The sequence below is a fragment of the Micromesistius poutassou genome (assembly GCF_964030765.1).
Source record: "Micromesistius poutassou genome assembly, chromosome: 19".
Lineage (NCBI taxonomy): Eukaryota > Metazoa > Chordata > Actinopteri > Gadiformes > Gadidae > Micromesistius > Micromesistius poutassou.
The window spans coordinates 4,567,045-4,582,980 of record NC_140289.1 but is presented as its reverse complement, the minus strand read 5'-3'; the positions used below and the strand labels follow the sequence as shown (position 1 = coordinate 4,582,980).

Below are 15,936 nucleotides of genomic sequence, written 5' to 3'. Positions count from 1 at the left end.
AAGGTTTTCCTCTAACACAGAGGAAATCTTTAAAAAGTGCCATCAGAGACAGTACCTTCTCAGGAAGTTGAAGTCATTTGCGATTAACAAAGACATTCTCACCACATTCTACTACGCATTCATTGAAAATGTAATAACCTTCTCTTTCACTAGCTGGTTCCACCCTGCAAAACACCCTGCAAAACAGAAACCGCCTGTTGAGTGTGGTTAAGGTCTGCTCAAAAAGTATTGAGCAGCCTGTCCGAACTCTCACTGCCCTATGTGACCAACAGACTGTAAAGGTAGCACGCAGGATTATTCAGGACCCCTCTCACATCCTGTTTCCTGAGTTTGAGTGGCTCCCCTCAGGACGCAGACTCCGCTGTCTGGGTTGCCGGACACAGAGGAGGAAGGCAACCTTCATCTCAAGGGCTGTCCAGCTTATTAATGATCACTGACTCATGAACATATGTTTAGAATTGCCTTCTATATGCACTTTAAAAAAAAAAAATTTGAAGCACTAAGGAAGCACTTTAAAAACTTTAAAACTACTACTATGTGTTGAATGATGATGTGCGTACTGTGTGATTGTGCAGTGTGTCTGTGAAATGTGTATGTTGGTTGATTGTGCAGTATGCGTGCTGCTTATGTTTGTTGATTGTGTCCCTTAAGCTACTGTAATGCGCCCTTTTAAATTGCCCCTTGGGGACAAATAAAGTGCTTTGAAGTTGAAGTTGAAGTTACCGACAGTCACTGGGAATCAACCACCAACCTTTTAGAACTGTGTGCCATTGAGTGACTGGTCCTCCATTTTGTTTCTGCTGTGTTATAATGTACAGCACTAGAGTGACTCATCAACTCAGTTTACAGCTCCAAATATCACCCCACCATGTACATAAAATGAAGGAGAGCTAATGCTGAGCACTACAGTGCTACAACCCTCTCTAGAAGCCCTAGAGACCAGCTTGAACTGGTTCAACCGACTGGAAGGTGTGATGTTTTTCTGTTTTAATAAATCAATGTTTTCACTGCCTTTTGTCGCATGCTATTTAACTAGTTTTCCAAACTGCTTTCTACGATGAAAGACAGTGCTGGCAAAGAAACAATATTTATTCTCCAGCAAAATGTAAAAATTTTTACATCGCAAATTGACTTGTAAAATCTGGCAAAGGAGTTCACACTCCATGAGTGGAAATAAATGTGGGTCCTTATTCAGTGAAACTACAGAATGCCATCGTACGTCAAAGCTCTCACTGACTCGCTCAGCTATTTATTTAAACTTAAAATGGGAAACATATGAAAACACAAATCTTCAATAACATGGCATCGTCGTCAGTCAGTTGAGAGACCATGCTGTCTTCAGCATGGAGCCACAGACGGTATTACGTCCAATGTCTTGGATGTGGAGAGGAGAAACAGCAGCTAGGATTTTTGTTGTTTTTATTTACGAAGATCAACTTCAAAATACCTTAGTGAGAACATCTATCTGTAGTAACAAAATAACCCCACCGTTTTCTGTCATCGGCACCTTCTTCATACAAGAGTGGTACATTCATGACAAGCTTAACACTGACTGATACCTGCATGGCATTGCTCGCTCGCTTTGATACTGCGGTGTAGCCTGGCCTTGTGATGTGACATCCTGTGGGTGCACAGAGAGAGTCAACATCCTGTCAATGGACATGTATAGTATTACCAGGAGGAATTTATGCCACAAAACAGCAACTCTCCTCTTGCTGCCTGTCGCCTCAAGCTAAACCACATGTCCCCCGAGAGCATTACCATAACCACTACAACGCTGCTCCATCTTCACTCAGCCGAGCATCCACGGCCATGAGGCGCAGACAAACAAAAACCCAAATCCGTTATTGATCTATTCTTTAGAAGCGGGTCTCAGAGCTCCCTCGCTTCAGCGCGCTGCTGTTGGCGTCGTCGCGCTCGAAGCTGAGGTTGTTGTGCGACCGGGAAATCATGAGCAGCTTCTCGCGTTTGCTGTAGTCCCGCCTGGCCGCACCGGCGTGACCATCCGCGTCCGGCAACCGCTCCGCACCGGCTGGCTCCTCGCGGTCCTCCAGCCGCGCGTAGCCCTTGGTGCTGCCGCTGCGGCTGACGCCACCGCCGCCGCCGCGGCCACCGCGGCCACCGCGGCCACTGTTGCTACGGTCCAGGCGGGGCCAGCTGGGGTGCTTCCGTTGCTCGGGCCGCACGCTGAGCATGCTCTGCCCGCGCTCCAGGTCCAGGGATTTGGAGTGGCTACTGAGCATGTGCAGAGAGTTGTTGGAGCCAAAGTCACTCCGGGCCGCGCCGGGGGAGAGCCAGCAGCCCGAGGCTGACGACGGCGCCGGGGAGAGCAAGGAGGACGAGGAGAAGGAGCACTGGGAGGTCATGGAGGCCGAGTTGCTGCGGTGGAGGCCCGGCAGCTTGGAAGCCTTGGCGAGCGTCGCCTCGGGAACCACCAGGGACTCCATGGAGCTCTGGGGTCGCAGGCGCCGCTCGCTCTGTTTCTCTCCCGCCGCTCCCCCGGCGCCTCCCGCCCCTCGCTCCTCCTCCGTGATGGCCTCCATGTCCGGCTGGTCGATGACGCAGTTGTTGAGCTTGATGACGGGCAGCGTGAAGGCAGAGAGCGAGGAGGAGACGATGGAGCGTGCGCGGTGCCCCCCGCCGCCCTCCGCCGCCTCCCGGTCCACCGATGACCACTGCCGGCGGGACGGGTCGGCGCGGCCTGGGTGCCGGTCCTTGTAGAACGGCGCCAGGAGCCCGCCCAGTCCAAAGTCCACCCGGGCGTGCTCCTCCCCTCCGCCCAGGAGCACCTCCTCTTCCTCCGTGGACCCCGCTCCTCCTCCTCCTCCTCCTCCTCCCACTCCTCCCAGGGAGCCCATGCCAGCCCGAGAGGAGAAGGCCAGCAGGGCGTGGCTGGCCAGGCGGGCGGCCCCCGAGGTGTCGGGGGCCCCCTGTCCCCGGAGCTCGGGGCCCCCGTGCTCGGCGGAGAAGGAGCCGTTGCTGTGGTGCTGGTGCTTGATCTCCCGCTGCCGGAGCCGGTGGATGTCGATGACGGTGGAGTACATGTCCCTCATGTGGATCACCTGGAGCAGAGCGGAAGGGAGGAGGAGGGTGAGGAACGGCTGGTTGGTGACTCAAGCAGTTAAGCCGCGAGACCGCCGTGGTTGACGTCAGTTTTAGAGACATTTAGGGTTTTAAAAACATTTACTGAAACGGTTACTATAGACTGACCTAGGGTTAGGAAGATTTCATTTATAAACGCATGGCAACTTACATGCAATACATTATTGAAAACAAATTATCTTCAGCCAAGAAATAAAGTTCCTCAAGACAGCAATATGGTTGCCAAACAACTCTGGCTAGTATACTTTGAGATTAGCATTGATACAGAAATTGACATACATTCATACAGGTGTATGTTTATATTTTAAAACGGTGATGTGGTGCAGACTGAGACCGCATACGGTTGTGAGCATGTTTGGCCTGTCTTGTAAACAGATGACGAATCTGGATACAGTGAGAATGCTAAATCGGTTGTATAATCCAGATAGTTATCTTGTGTAAACAGGGCCATTGAGGCTGAGGACCTCTCACAGAGAGATTTGATAAGCACACACACACTTGCGACGAGACAAAACAGCAGCGCACACTTACAAAGAATACAGACAATACAGGCAAATGACAGGGGCGAAATCTGCATCAAAAGCACAAAAGATCTCAGCCTCTAAATCATTACAGCTTTGACCTTGAAGCACTCAGAGTGGAGGTGGCTTTCATAATATGCCACAGTTTCAACTGAAACAGGTATGTGGCACAGATACATGTTATGATGTTATGGGTTGAAAAGTTTACATTTACACATGTTTACACATGTTATGGGTTGAAAAGTTTACATTCCCATTACATCAACACAAATACAGTGAATTGTGCAGGAAGAGGAACATTTGAAACATTGAAATATAATGGAAGGATCTTGTTCTTATTTGTCTGCGTACTTTGTCAAACAGGTGCGTACAGGTGAGTAGGTGAGTACACTTTCATTTCATGGTGCCTGATAATATCACTTATACGCTTTGTGTGCCTCAGTGGGAATAATTACTTACTTACAATTTGAGTTCATTAAGGTACGTCTAAACTTCTAATGTGGATATCTGCAAAGGACTAAGAATCCAAAAAAATCTACACTCACACTTTTGCTTTTGTTGCCTAGAGCTGTTTGTGTGTGCGTGTTATTGTGTTTGCGTGTGTGTGTGTGTGGGTGTGGGTGTGTGTGTGTGTGTGTGTGTGTGGTTGTGGTTGTGGTTATGTGTGTGCCTGCGCTCGCGTGCGCGTGTGTCATGTAGGCATGAATACATGCATGCAATATCTACAACGGCATCTTTGAAAGTATTTAACATGATTATAACGCTGGTGAGATAAGGGAGACAGGGGTGGCCGATGACAGGGTGCGGGGGGAGGGAGAGGGGGAGAGGGATGATGAAAGAGATCATGGGGGACAGGAGTTGGGAGGGTGTTTATGTATATCTTGCATGGTAGATTAGATACCCTTCAAGATGATTACGGCATGGAGGAGATTACAGAACACAGACCAATATAGAGGGTGAGTAAGAGAGACAGAGGGGAGAGGGAGTGAGAGATAAGAAAAGGGGAAGAAAGAGAGAGAGACAGAGGGAGAGAGAGATGAGAAAAGTGGAGAAAAGAGAGAGAGAGGGACGAGGGCAGATAGAGAGAGAGATAGAGGGAGACAGAGCAAGAGCAGTGGGAGGCAAGAGACGGGGGGAAGATAGAGGGTGAGATAGAGAGGATTGAGAGAGGGAAAGAAATCAAGAGAGGAACACAGAGTGAAAGATATATAGAGAGAGGGAGTGATGAGAAGAAGAGAAGGGGAAGGAGTTGACAGTAATGGGGGCTGAGTGTTCCCTTGCGTTTTCTACCAAAATAATTAGCAAGTATAAGGGAATATCTGTAGATCTTTTGAAGCTGAGGGAAACCTGAATAAAGGAGGTGTCTGCTAGTAGAAGAATATGCTTTTCAGTTTTCTTTCTGGTGAGTCACCTTCGACGTCTCAAACGCACCGAAAAAGAGGGTTAGGTAACAGTAGAAAGCACCATGGAGGCTTGTGAACATGTTCAGTGGGTTTCTTCTTTTATCCGTAACTTATTCTGTTTCTCCTTCAAACTCGGAAGAAACTCGGAAGAACAAAATCGACGTTGCACGCTGCTCTAATTAAGCCACCTTCCAGTAACTCAACTCACATCGAAGCATCGCTCCAGAAAATGGGCAGAAAGATGCATTTCCACCTGGGTGTCATGTTTCCATCACTGCAGATGGGAGCTGGAGCCGATAAAGACCTGTGTCTATAGCACAGTAATTTGCCCTGGGAATGAATGCCAATTGTAACCTTTCCCACAAAAGACAAGAGCCAGAGCGGGTGTTATTGGGTTTTTTGTCCAGTGGGAAAGGGGCTTTGGATGTCCTCTTAATAGTCTAGTTACCAGATGTCCTTCAGACAGGACTATATGTGACCTTTTCATTCTAGGCTCTATGCTTAGGCACATGAGCATGCCTGTGTGTGTATGTGCTTAAGCGTGCATGTGTGTGTGTGTGTTTGTGCCTAAGTGTGCATGTGTGTGTTTGTAAATGACTGACATTCATCCATTCCTGCACACATTCACACACCGATGATGGAGTCAACCACGCAGGGTGACAGCCAGCTCGTCAGGAGCAATTAGGGTGAGGCGTCTTGCTCAGGGACACCACGACACTCAGCTAGGAGGAGCCGGGGCTTGAACCAGCAACCTTGCGGTTACCAGCCAACCCGCTCTACCTCCTGAGCTAATGCCTCTCCGTTTGTGTATGTGTGCGATCAAGCGAGTGTGTGCTTAATGGTGCATGTGTGTGTGTGCTTAAGTCTGCAAGTGTATATATGTGTGTGTGCCCAAGCTCTGCACGTGTGCGCGTGCGCCTTACTTTGGTTTCCCGGTCTCTGTTCTCGTGCAGGATGGCATTGGCGCATATGAAGATGAAGATGCCGATCCCCATGGTGAAGGGCCCGAACATCTTCATCCTCTCCGAGTGGCGGTGCTGGTCCAGGAAGCGGGTCAGGAGGCCCCCCGCCGGCCCGTTCGTCTGACCTACAAGGAGCAGCGGGGGGAGGGTCAACGGTCGGTCCCCATCTAGCTCGGTGCGGGGGCCCCTCAGTGGCTGGGGGTCAACAGTCAGTCTCCATCTAGCTCAGGGCAGGGGGCCCCTCCAGCTGCCTCGCTGGCTCGGGGGTCAATAAGTCGTCCGTGGAGTATCCACATCACTATGGTGACGACAGGGGACCGGTCATGGGGCACCGCGGCTACAAAGACACCAGGTGGTTGGTTCTATCGGACGCCGACGTGTAATAACGGGTTTGGTAACGATGAAGATAAGCTAATTCTCATCCCATGCAGCTGTATTTATATGCTGTATTGATATTTATTTTTATTTTTATACAAACCGCTATTATTGGTGAGGTCTATAATAGCTTTTGATTATTGGGATCAGCCAAGAAATCTCATATTGGTAAAACAAGGAGAGGATCTAAAGTTTTGCCCACATTAAAACACCAGTAGGCCGATTGTTCTTCTAAAGTAGCCGTTTTTTGACTGACCATACTCATCATTATATTATATATTATATATTATATATTATAAGTGTTCCATCTATTTTTAAGTACAATAGAAGGGCCTCGTGCTTCAACAGCCCCTCTTGGCTTGAATCAGCCTGAATGGCAGCTGGTCTTCCATCACCTTGGGCTTAACTGTTTGTCTTCTCTCCCCGCTCACCGTCTAACACCACCGCCATCTTTCCCCCGCTCACTGCTCCCGCGGCGGCCATCTTGTCTCCCACGTCTGTTTCTTGTTGTTCTCCGGGCGCCGATTTGCTTGTCCCGCCCCCGGCCTCGGCTGGCTTGCTTTTGAACGCCTGCGTGTTAGCTCCGTGCGGCCAGTAGCCCAGCGTCGCCATGCCGATGCCCATGGCCAGGATGACCAATCCCAGTAGCAGGAAGAACCCAGAGGCGGAGTAGAGGCGGAGCCTCCCGCGCACGACCACAATGTCCGACCGCCGCTTCCTCTTCCTGAAAGTCAGTGAAAAGAGAAACAGTGAACAATCAACGCCTCACTTTGCACTCACCGCTCCGGTAAGCACACATGTATAGCTGCTTCATCTCCACCAGTGTAACACCATGCTTTTGTATACATCAAAATGTAGCTGCTAAAGGTGTTTACTTTTACAGAAAATAGTTAAATATGTGTGTTGTCATTTTGGCAAAGGCTTTCAATTACTTGATGCATCGTCCTAATTCATAGTAATATAGTAGTAATCAGTATAGTTAATATGGAAATAAAAATGTCACATCGTAGTGAGGAGTGTACCTGGGGGCCGGTTCTGGCGTGGGGTTTCCCGGGCCAGAGTTCAGGGCCTGTAGGGAGCGGTGCTGAGATCGGCTGGAGTCTTGGCGTTTTAGCTTAGCCAAGCCTGTTAGCACTCCTGCTGCTGCAGTCATACTGGACCTGCTGGAGTCACACACACACACACACACACACACACACCCTTAGCGACTGTAGCTGCTAACCGCTGTTTTCCACATTTGATCTGTGAGCCTGGCGTGTGTGGAGCCCACTTGGGTCAATGTTACTGAAGCACAATTAGTTTTTGCTCCGCCGTCATGATGATGAATTGGGCCCGGGCGGGCAACAGGGATGGCTCAGAGCCTCTGCCACTCTCGCCTGTTGAGCAGAGACAGCTGAGCTCCAGGATTACAAGGCTCTCTGCATGTCACTCATTTGGCAGACACATTGTGCGCACATTGTGCGACGGCATGTCGCTGATGAACAATGCATGCGAGATGTGCATAAGGTATGCGCCCACATGTACTTATTTGCACACACACACACACACACAGCAGGAGCCACAGCAGCAGTCGCGATCGTAATTTCTGGTTAGTGCACCACAGAAAGTCTTAAAATCAGCGCACTTAGTCAGTGCGGATAGTGTACTACGTGCAAGTGTACTCATGGAAGTATGGATATTGGAACACAGCACAGGTTATTCTGCTTCCACCAACCTCCAACCACCTGCCTAAAGTATTTTCTACAGGAGACTCACAAACAAATGACCTTGGCTGCTGACACACACACACACACACACACACACACACACACACACACACATGCATGCACAACCCACATAAGCACACACTTACACATGGTCAGAAATACATCATTGGCAACCATCCTCTTACAAATGGTGAACAGACTGCGTATCTATAGTGGTTGTCTGGGCACTGTCGGCAGTCAAAGAGCTTTTCAGTGAATGTCTCGCATTAACCCACCCACTCACCCACACACATGCACGCACACACGCACCCACACACTGTGAGTTTGAACACCAGCTTGCCTGGCGCAGTGATACCTAGCCTCTGTGATTGGCTAAACCTCCATGGGGGATAGTGAAACCCCTGGCCAATCCCTTCAGGGATTCACTCCTCCGAATGTTTCATTTAGAAGGAATGACATGTCACAGACAGCGCTGTCTCCTGACAACCCACAGGCATCACGTCCCTGCCTCTTCCACCGAAGCAGCTCTCAGTGTGTTCTGTCTGTGTGTGTGTGTGTGTGTGTGTGTGTGACATAAAAAATGACTCTGAAAAAAAGAAAATGACAAAGGTCTGAATCTGTGTCACACGGAATGCAGTTTGATGCATCTGTAAATTTGCTGTTTTTGTTTTGTGCATAGCATGTCCATAGTGCATACTAGCAAGATAATATTTGTCTATATTATTCATATTTCCTTCCAGCTATTATTGAGAACATTGAGCAGAGTTTTACACAGATGATTGTGTCTTCTGTCTTGCCAACTGTTCTGCTACCTATAAATAGAGATGTTATTTCACTAATGAGAACACTCTCTTGTTCCTGAAAACCTTCTTTGGGTTTATATGGGCGATAATCTGGGGTTTGGATGACATTATTATTGGATTTAGCAGGGATCTCTTCAATATTTGCTAATTCAGCCTCAGTGTTTGTTAAGGGGGGACAGGTGTCTTGAATAATGGAATAATCAAATGAAGGATTTGGACTGGCACGTTGCAGGCGGATCCAAGCCAGCTCTGGAATGATCATGCTGGCTTGGCTCTGGAGCGGCAGTAAATATGGAGCAATGCAATCTAGAAAATGAATGTGCTGAGATTCTGGCATTTCAGAAGTTAACTGCTGCAGGATTACCCGTGCTTGGCAAGGAAATGGGGGCTATTATCGTTATGGGTGCATGATGAAATTGTTTATGTTTTTTGGCCCGATCAAAGGATAAGTGGTGGTTGGAGCCGTGCCTATTATGGGCTGGATTTATGAAAGAGGGTTTACAATCGTTAATGTTTCAATAGATATTAGCACTAATTGTAGTTTGTAAATTTAGTTTGTGTAGGTGCATGCTTTTATACTTGGTAACAAAAGTAGATGATGAGTTTGAACCAAACAAATAATAGTTATAAAGTGTGTGCTGACACACTCACACACACAGTTTCAAATACTACCAGCTGTCTTCTGTTAGAATGCTATTGTGCGGTAACATTTCCTGACACTGTTATTGTGTGGGGATTTCTTTTTCAGTTTGTATTGTTACTGGGAGGCCGTGTTTCTTTCTAGAAATGTAGGAAATATATTTTCTTTGTAGAACTAAATTGTCTCGTCTTGTGTATATCGTGTCGATGTGTTGTGGGAAGTGGGGTTTTGTTTCCATTCACAGTGTTGTTGTTGTCCGAGGTACTTTTTATTATGAAGTAATGGAAACGATGTAATGATTTACTATACAATATAAACCTCATCTCTATACACTCCCATTTGGCTCCAAGGACTTCTCAAGGTTTCTTCCTCGATAATCACGTTTTTTTCTTGCTATTTGGCGGGCTGACGTTAGGGGGTTGTATCATAATTATATGACCTGTAAAGCCCTGTGAGACTGTAACTGTGATTAAACGCTATAAAAATAAAACTGACTCGACATGACTTACTGTGAGTTCCCAAATCCATTGTTATGTAAGCGTCTGTTCTGAATTAAAATGGCATAATGGAGGTATTGTTTGTTGTTTTTTCTGGATCTTTCTGTGTGATGTGAGGTGTGTGCCTGTGTGTGTTAATGCCAGTGTTGATGCATGCATTTTATTCCAAGCATTAATAAGTTTATGTGTCTGTTTCTGTGTTGGATGCAAGGAAAGTATGGTTTGTGTGCGCTCTCGCTCTCTCTCTCCCATTGTCCCCTTTGTGTACTCTGTTTGGTTGAATTGTTAAAACTGTGTTGAAGCACCACTTTGCCACCGTGTGTAAAACCATTCCTAAACAAACCCTCTCCTCTTTATTTATTTATGTTCCTGTTTTAATATTATATTATATATTTATTTACTCTACTTTATTTACTTTAACAGGTCTACTAGAGGTCAATGCGCTTCAGGTTCACTGAAATACAGTTTTCAACAATATTAATTGATTCATGATTGATGCATGTGAGTAACAATTTGTAGTTACATTTAACTAGCATTTCTCCCCCACACTCTTACAGGCACAGTGGGAAACACATTACCACACAATTCAACACAGCTTGTTTAATTCTAACCAATAATTGGCTGGTTGGTTGCAATCACACATATAATCACGAAAACAACCAACCAATTATTGGTCGGTAAAATACAAAAATAAAGCTAGACAGACACAAGGCAGAGAGAAAAAGAGCGATAGAGAGAGAGATAGGGAGAGAGCGAGAGAGAGCGAGACGAGCGAGGGGTGAATCCCAAATTCCCAACCAACATGTGTCACTTCATTAAGTGGTGGGCAGCATGAGGTGCATTGCTCTGTGGTTGGGTCCTCCTGAAGAATCTGTGGTTGCTCCTCTACTCTAACTCACCGTCAAGCATGCAAGTCCACCAGGAAATCGCACAAAATCAGACGGGTCAACAAAAGACACTCACGCACAAACCTGCACAAAGCCAACCCACAAACCATACACATAGACACACACGCACACGCATGCACACACACAAAAATGCAGCCACACACACACACACCTAGCGCAGACACACATGCACACACACATGCTTGCATACACACACACACACACACATACTTTCACACACACACACACACACACACACACACACACACACACACACACACACACACACACACACACACACACACACACACACACACACACACACACTCAAAATAGAACATAGAATATAATATATGCCAATATGATTTGTCAAAAGCACGCTCTTAAAACGTAAAATTATGCACTCGCGTCTGCTCTCTCCTCTACGTTGTGCACTCAAAGAATATAACATGATTCACCGGAGAGCAGCACACGTCACCGGGTCTGGGTTTTATCGCCAAGATGATTATGTTAATGACAAGGAACCAAGATATATAGGGGTCACATGATGTGTGATACATGGTCCCTATAGCAACCCTATGGAAACCTGTCACCGCGCTCCCACTTGGTGACAGGTTTCCGTGGCAACCAACTGATGTAATCACCATGAGGAAAAATGCACACTATTTGCACAGCGGATCTGAATAGTTGTGTTACTCCCAAGTGTGTCACTAGTGGGGGACTCTAGTAATGATGGGAAAGCGTTCTGTGACTGAAGGAAATATCAGACAAATTAGTTGGACGGTATTGCTCACATGAATGAGGAAGGGAGGGAGGGAGGGAGGGAGGAAGGGGGCCGTCTCTAATGGTATGTGATTATAATCATCAGAATGAATCACTGAAGTGGAGTGGGAGAGAGAGAGCGAGAGAGAGTATGAAATCAAGTGAGAAAGTGAGGAGGAGTTAAAGAAGGGAAGAGGAAGGTTACGACAGAGGAGGAGGGAGTGGAGATAAGGAATGAGAAATAAGAAAGTTGATGACTAAAACAAGACAGCATTTTTGTTAGGTTTGTTGATTCTGTGTGTTTGCTTCTGGATACAGTGAGGACGCCTGTACACAACAAACAGCACCAGCACACAACACCCCCGTCTCTGTCCATATGTTTTCATTTAAACATGAAAGGTTCAATATTTTCCATTATTACACAGGGACATTGTCACAGTGTCAGGAATGATGTCTCAATGTATAGAAATTATCATGTACATTAATTAAAAAAAGGTCCCATGGCATGAAACTGTCACTTTATGAGGTTTTGTAACATTAAGTTGAGTTCCCCTAGCCTCCCTATGGTCCCCCAGTAGCTAAAAATTGCGTTAGGTGTAAACCGAGAAGTAGCTATCTTGCTCCGTCTTTGAAAAAAGGATCGCTGAAACGCTTCGATTTGGCTTCCGGCCCCATATGACGTCATATTGGGCCATGTTACCTCCCCTCTCTGCTTGGCCCGCCCAGAGAATTTGTCAGTTTCTTGTCCGATTTGTCAGATTGTCCGTCGGAGCCCCGCTGTAGCGGGCAGCCCCGGGGGCGGCCAGCATTCAGCGGGCAGCGGGGCTCCGACGGACAATCCTGGGCAACAATCCTTTTCTCCTCCATGTCGCGGTTCCCAATTCCTTCTCAACCAACCCGACGCAGGCAACCCCGGGCAACAATCGCGGGCAACAATCCCTTTCTCTTCCATTTCACGGTTCAGTCTGTACTTAATATTGACGTGGAAGTGGAAGAACCAGAGGCGTCTGAGAACCCGACGCAGTCGTTTGAGATTCATAATATCATCAGGAGGCGCAAACAGCTTTTGACCATGAAAATATATGTTATATTATATAGATATCTAAATATAATATGATATTATTTAGATATAGAGCTCCAGGACTCCCGCCGGAGCACCCAGAGTGTTCAGTGTTCCACTGTAGACTAGCGCATGGTACCGTGGCCGCAAGCTGCTCAGGGCCACACCCCCACCCTCCACCTTGACCCGCCTCTAAAAACGGCACGTTTGTGGAGAGCTCATTGTGGGACTGGCTAGTGGCTGTAACGGCTGAATTTCTTGAACGTCTTCAAGTACTGTATTAGGGGCCCACTAACACCTATATTAAAGCATCCATAAAATAGCATGCCATGGGACCTTTAATAAAATGTGTATACAGAGAAGAAACTTGTTTTAATGAAAATCTACAGATAAATAGTGAAACAAACAACATACAGTTAGAACCGCAAACCACTGAGATAAAGAGTGAGGTGGAGGGCGAGAGAAAGAGAGAGAGAGAGAGAGAGAGAGAGAGAAAAAAAAGAGAGAGCGAGAGAGAGACAGAGAGACACCGAGAGACAGAGACAGAGAAAGAGACAGAGACAGAGACAGAGAAAGAGAGTTATTGTGTTATTCTCATATGACGGCTCAGTGTCATCAGAGTGTGGAAGACCCCAGGATGCTGGTTTAAAGGTCATGTGATCGGCCATCACACTGCTGGGAGGTAAACACAGAGGAAGTCGGTCACTTCCACACCGGTCAGACGTTTATGTAAACACACAGTTTTTATTCCCCCCCCCCTGAACCTGCTATAATTTATCCTCCTTGTTGCTGCTGTACTGAAACATGATTGATTTTTTGCAGCTTAATAAAAAAGGGTGATAAAAGGGTTTGTTTCTGATCGTAATCTGAGAGTGATTATCATAAAATGCTCTTGAGGAGTGTCTAGAGTCCATTGGAATTGAGTCAGGGCAACATTTTATCTATAGTAAACCATATACAGTTTACAATGTATATTATCATTCTGTATAGCATAGCATAGTATCAAATTGTAGAGTGCATATAGTATAGTATAGTATGTTTGGTATCGTTTTGTATATAGTATTTAACAGTAGGCCAAGTGTGGAATAGTATAGTATCGTTTTGTGTATAGAATAGCATAGTATAGTATAGTATGGTATAGTAATCTATAGTTTTCTATATAGTATAGTAAAGTATTGTACCGTATGAAAGTAATATTTGGGAACAGTAGCTGTGTTGCATACAGCAAGTAGGCCTACAGTAGCAGTGCTGTATTGTAGGCGTCGGACGTCAGCACACTGAACCAGCAGTGTGTACTTCAGTGGGAGCATAATGGTGAGTTATGTGTGATGAAAGCGTGCTCGCAGGGCAGCCGATTGTGGTGCGTGATGTGTTTCTGCTCCGCACGATCGAGGGAGTACAAATGACTGCTGGTGAGGATGTTTATACAGCCGTCTGTCTCTTCTAGTCAAGGATGTGTCATCCGTCTCAGGGGTTTGTGTGTGTGTGTGTGTGTGTGTGTGTGTGTGTGTGTGTGTGTGTGTGTGTGTGTGCGTGCCATATGACATGTGTGTGTGTGTGTGTGTTTGTGTGTGTGTGTGTGTGTGTGTGTGTGTGTGTGTGTGTGTGTGTGTGTGACACGTGTGTGTGCACCTGCGTGTATTGCCTGCAAGTGATTTCATGATGTTTCCTCATTTTACTTAATTGGTTCGAATTGGCTCATCCAATGACTGACGTCCTGCGGGATCCTAAACGACTCGACATTCAGTACCAGGTGTCAGTCTATCAGTCACCGTGCTCCCGAGCCACCAGCTGTCCTGGTTTGCCCTTCCGCCTGGAGACCACGGGGGCAAGATCTGTGACGTAAATGGTTTGATGTCATAGTCTAGGGGTCCTTCGGGGTCGCTCGATGTCCTTGCAAATAGGAGCTAATAACACAACTGGAGTCTGATGAATTAGTTGCAATTTAACATCACATATCGATCCAATTTGGCCTACAATTTGCAACGAGATGCACAATGATGATCGCATCTTATTTGGCAGCTGTAGGCCTACTCTGTAGATGTGAATATGTTTTAGGTTGAAATCGATTGGGGGAAAAAAAGCATTTAATCAGAATCTGAATACATTTGGGGGAGAGTTGGCTTGTTTTCTCTTATAGCTCTTAAAAACACACTGGTAGACTACACACATATACCTTAATCTACTTGTATTCACTACACTTTTTTTAAACAAAACACTTCATAATTTCAAAGAGAGAGAGAGAGAGAGAGAGAGAGAGAGAGAGAGAGAGAGAGAGAGAGAGAGAGAGAGAGTATAAAAGTCTAAAGATATTCCCAAGAAAATGTATCAATCTCAATGTGATGGAGCAGCGAGTTGTTCCTTCATGGTTTAAACAGGACAGACTACAGACGCCTACTCACCGTTAGAAAAGTGTCTAGAGTCAGTGTCGGTATTCCATTAATCTCGGATGTCTCTTCATTGGGAGAACGCTCTTCAGTGGTGGGGCCTCAACATGTGGACGGCTGCTCCTACCAGGGAATCCCCGAGTTGCTGAACATGAGACGTTGTCCACCCACTTTGAGTGCCGAATGTGCTACAGCGCCAGCATTTTAACATACTCAATGATTAACATCGACTTGAAAGCCTTTGTCATTTCCACTCCCAACTTTAAAGCACGATGGGCGCGGGACGCGTCGGCGTACGCCATTTGGGAAAAGCGTAAAAACCGCCAAATCCTCTGCTGCGGGAGAAGTTGAAGCCAGGTGGGAGTTGGTTGCCACCTAGATCCAAATAATTGAGAATCTCAATTCCAGCCGTTGGTGTCAGATCCAACATCGCCCATGAGGAGTAGGCTATTAGAGGCTTTTTTGTTGTGCAACAGAGAGAACCCTGTATAGTCTTATCCTTACAAATAAACAGCTGTCGTTCCAAACGCTGTTCGCTCCATCTAGGGCCACGCAGGACCGCGGGTGGTGGTGACTGGTGAGGCGCCGAAGGCAATCCGTCCAGTATCCCGAGGATATAGATCTTGATAAACTTTTAAGAATCGCTTTGCTAGTGTGTCGAAATCACTCAAAAAGCTATGAGCGATTCCCTCGGCGGATTTATGTTCCAGGATTCGCGATTCGGATGCAAATGTTCTCGCCGCTGGTTTTTAAACGTTCAGAAAGGCTATAAAAAAACTATAGAAACTCCCGATGTTGCGTATTGGGCTGTTGTAAAATAAGTGGTGGTTG

General features: G+C 46.6%; 2 protein-coding genes across 2 annotated transcripts in view; one reads left to right on the top strand and one right to left on the bottom strand.

The window, feature by feature from the left end:
- Positions 1-1,758: 1,758 nt before the first annotated feature.
- tmem200a (transmembrane protein 200A) lies at positions 1,759-15,283 on the bottom strand. Its single transcript, XM_084484259.1, has 6 exons — positions 15,121-15,283; positions 7,386-7,526; positions 6,795-7,087; positions 5,950-6,113; positions 2,841-3,062; positions 1,759-2,798 (listed from the first exon to the last, which is right to left on the bottom strand). The coding sequence occupies exons 2-6, from the start codon at positions 7,514-7,516 to the stop codon at positions 1,860-1,862; spliced, it is 1,749 nt and encodes a 582-aa protein (XP_084340385.1). The 5' UTR covers positions 7,517-7,526; positions 15,121-15,283; the 3' UTR covers positions 1,759-1,859.
- The window catches only part of tmem244 (transmembrane protein 244), a gene marked incomplete at both ends in the record, with an annotated part of 4,007 nt that continues 2,494 nt past the window's right edge, over positions 14,424-15,936 (top strand). The window contains one exon of the mRNA XM_084484258.1: positions 14,424-14,560. Coding sequence (XP_084340384.1) covers positions 14,424-14,560 — 137 coding nt within the window. The remainder of the gene's footprint in view (positions 14,561-15,936) is intronic.

Excerpts from the sequence above, each read along its gene's own strand:
- tmem200a (XM_084484259.1), bottom strand. The coding sequence starts at position 7,516 with ATGACTGCAGCAGCAGGAGTGCTAACAGGCTTGGCTAAGCTAAAACGC. Across the intron at positions 6,114-6,794 it reads GATGGCGGTGGTGTTAGACG|GTCAGACGAACGGGCCGGCG; the intron begins GTGAGCGGGGAG and ends TGCTCCTTGTAG. Across the intron at positions 3,063-5,949 it reads ACAGAGACCGGGAAACCAAA|GTGATCCACATGAGGGACAT; the intron begins GTAAGGCGCACG and ends GCTCTGCTCCAG.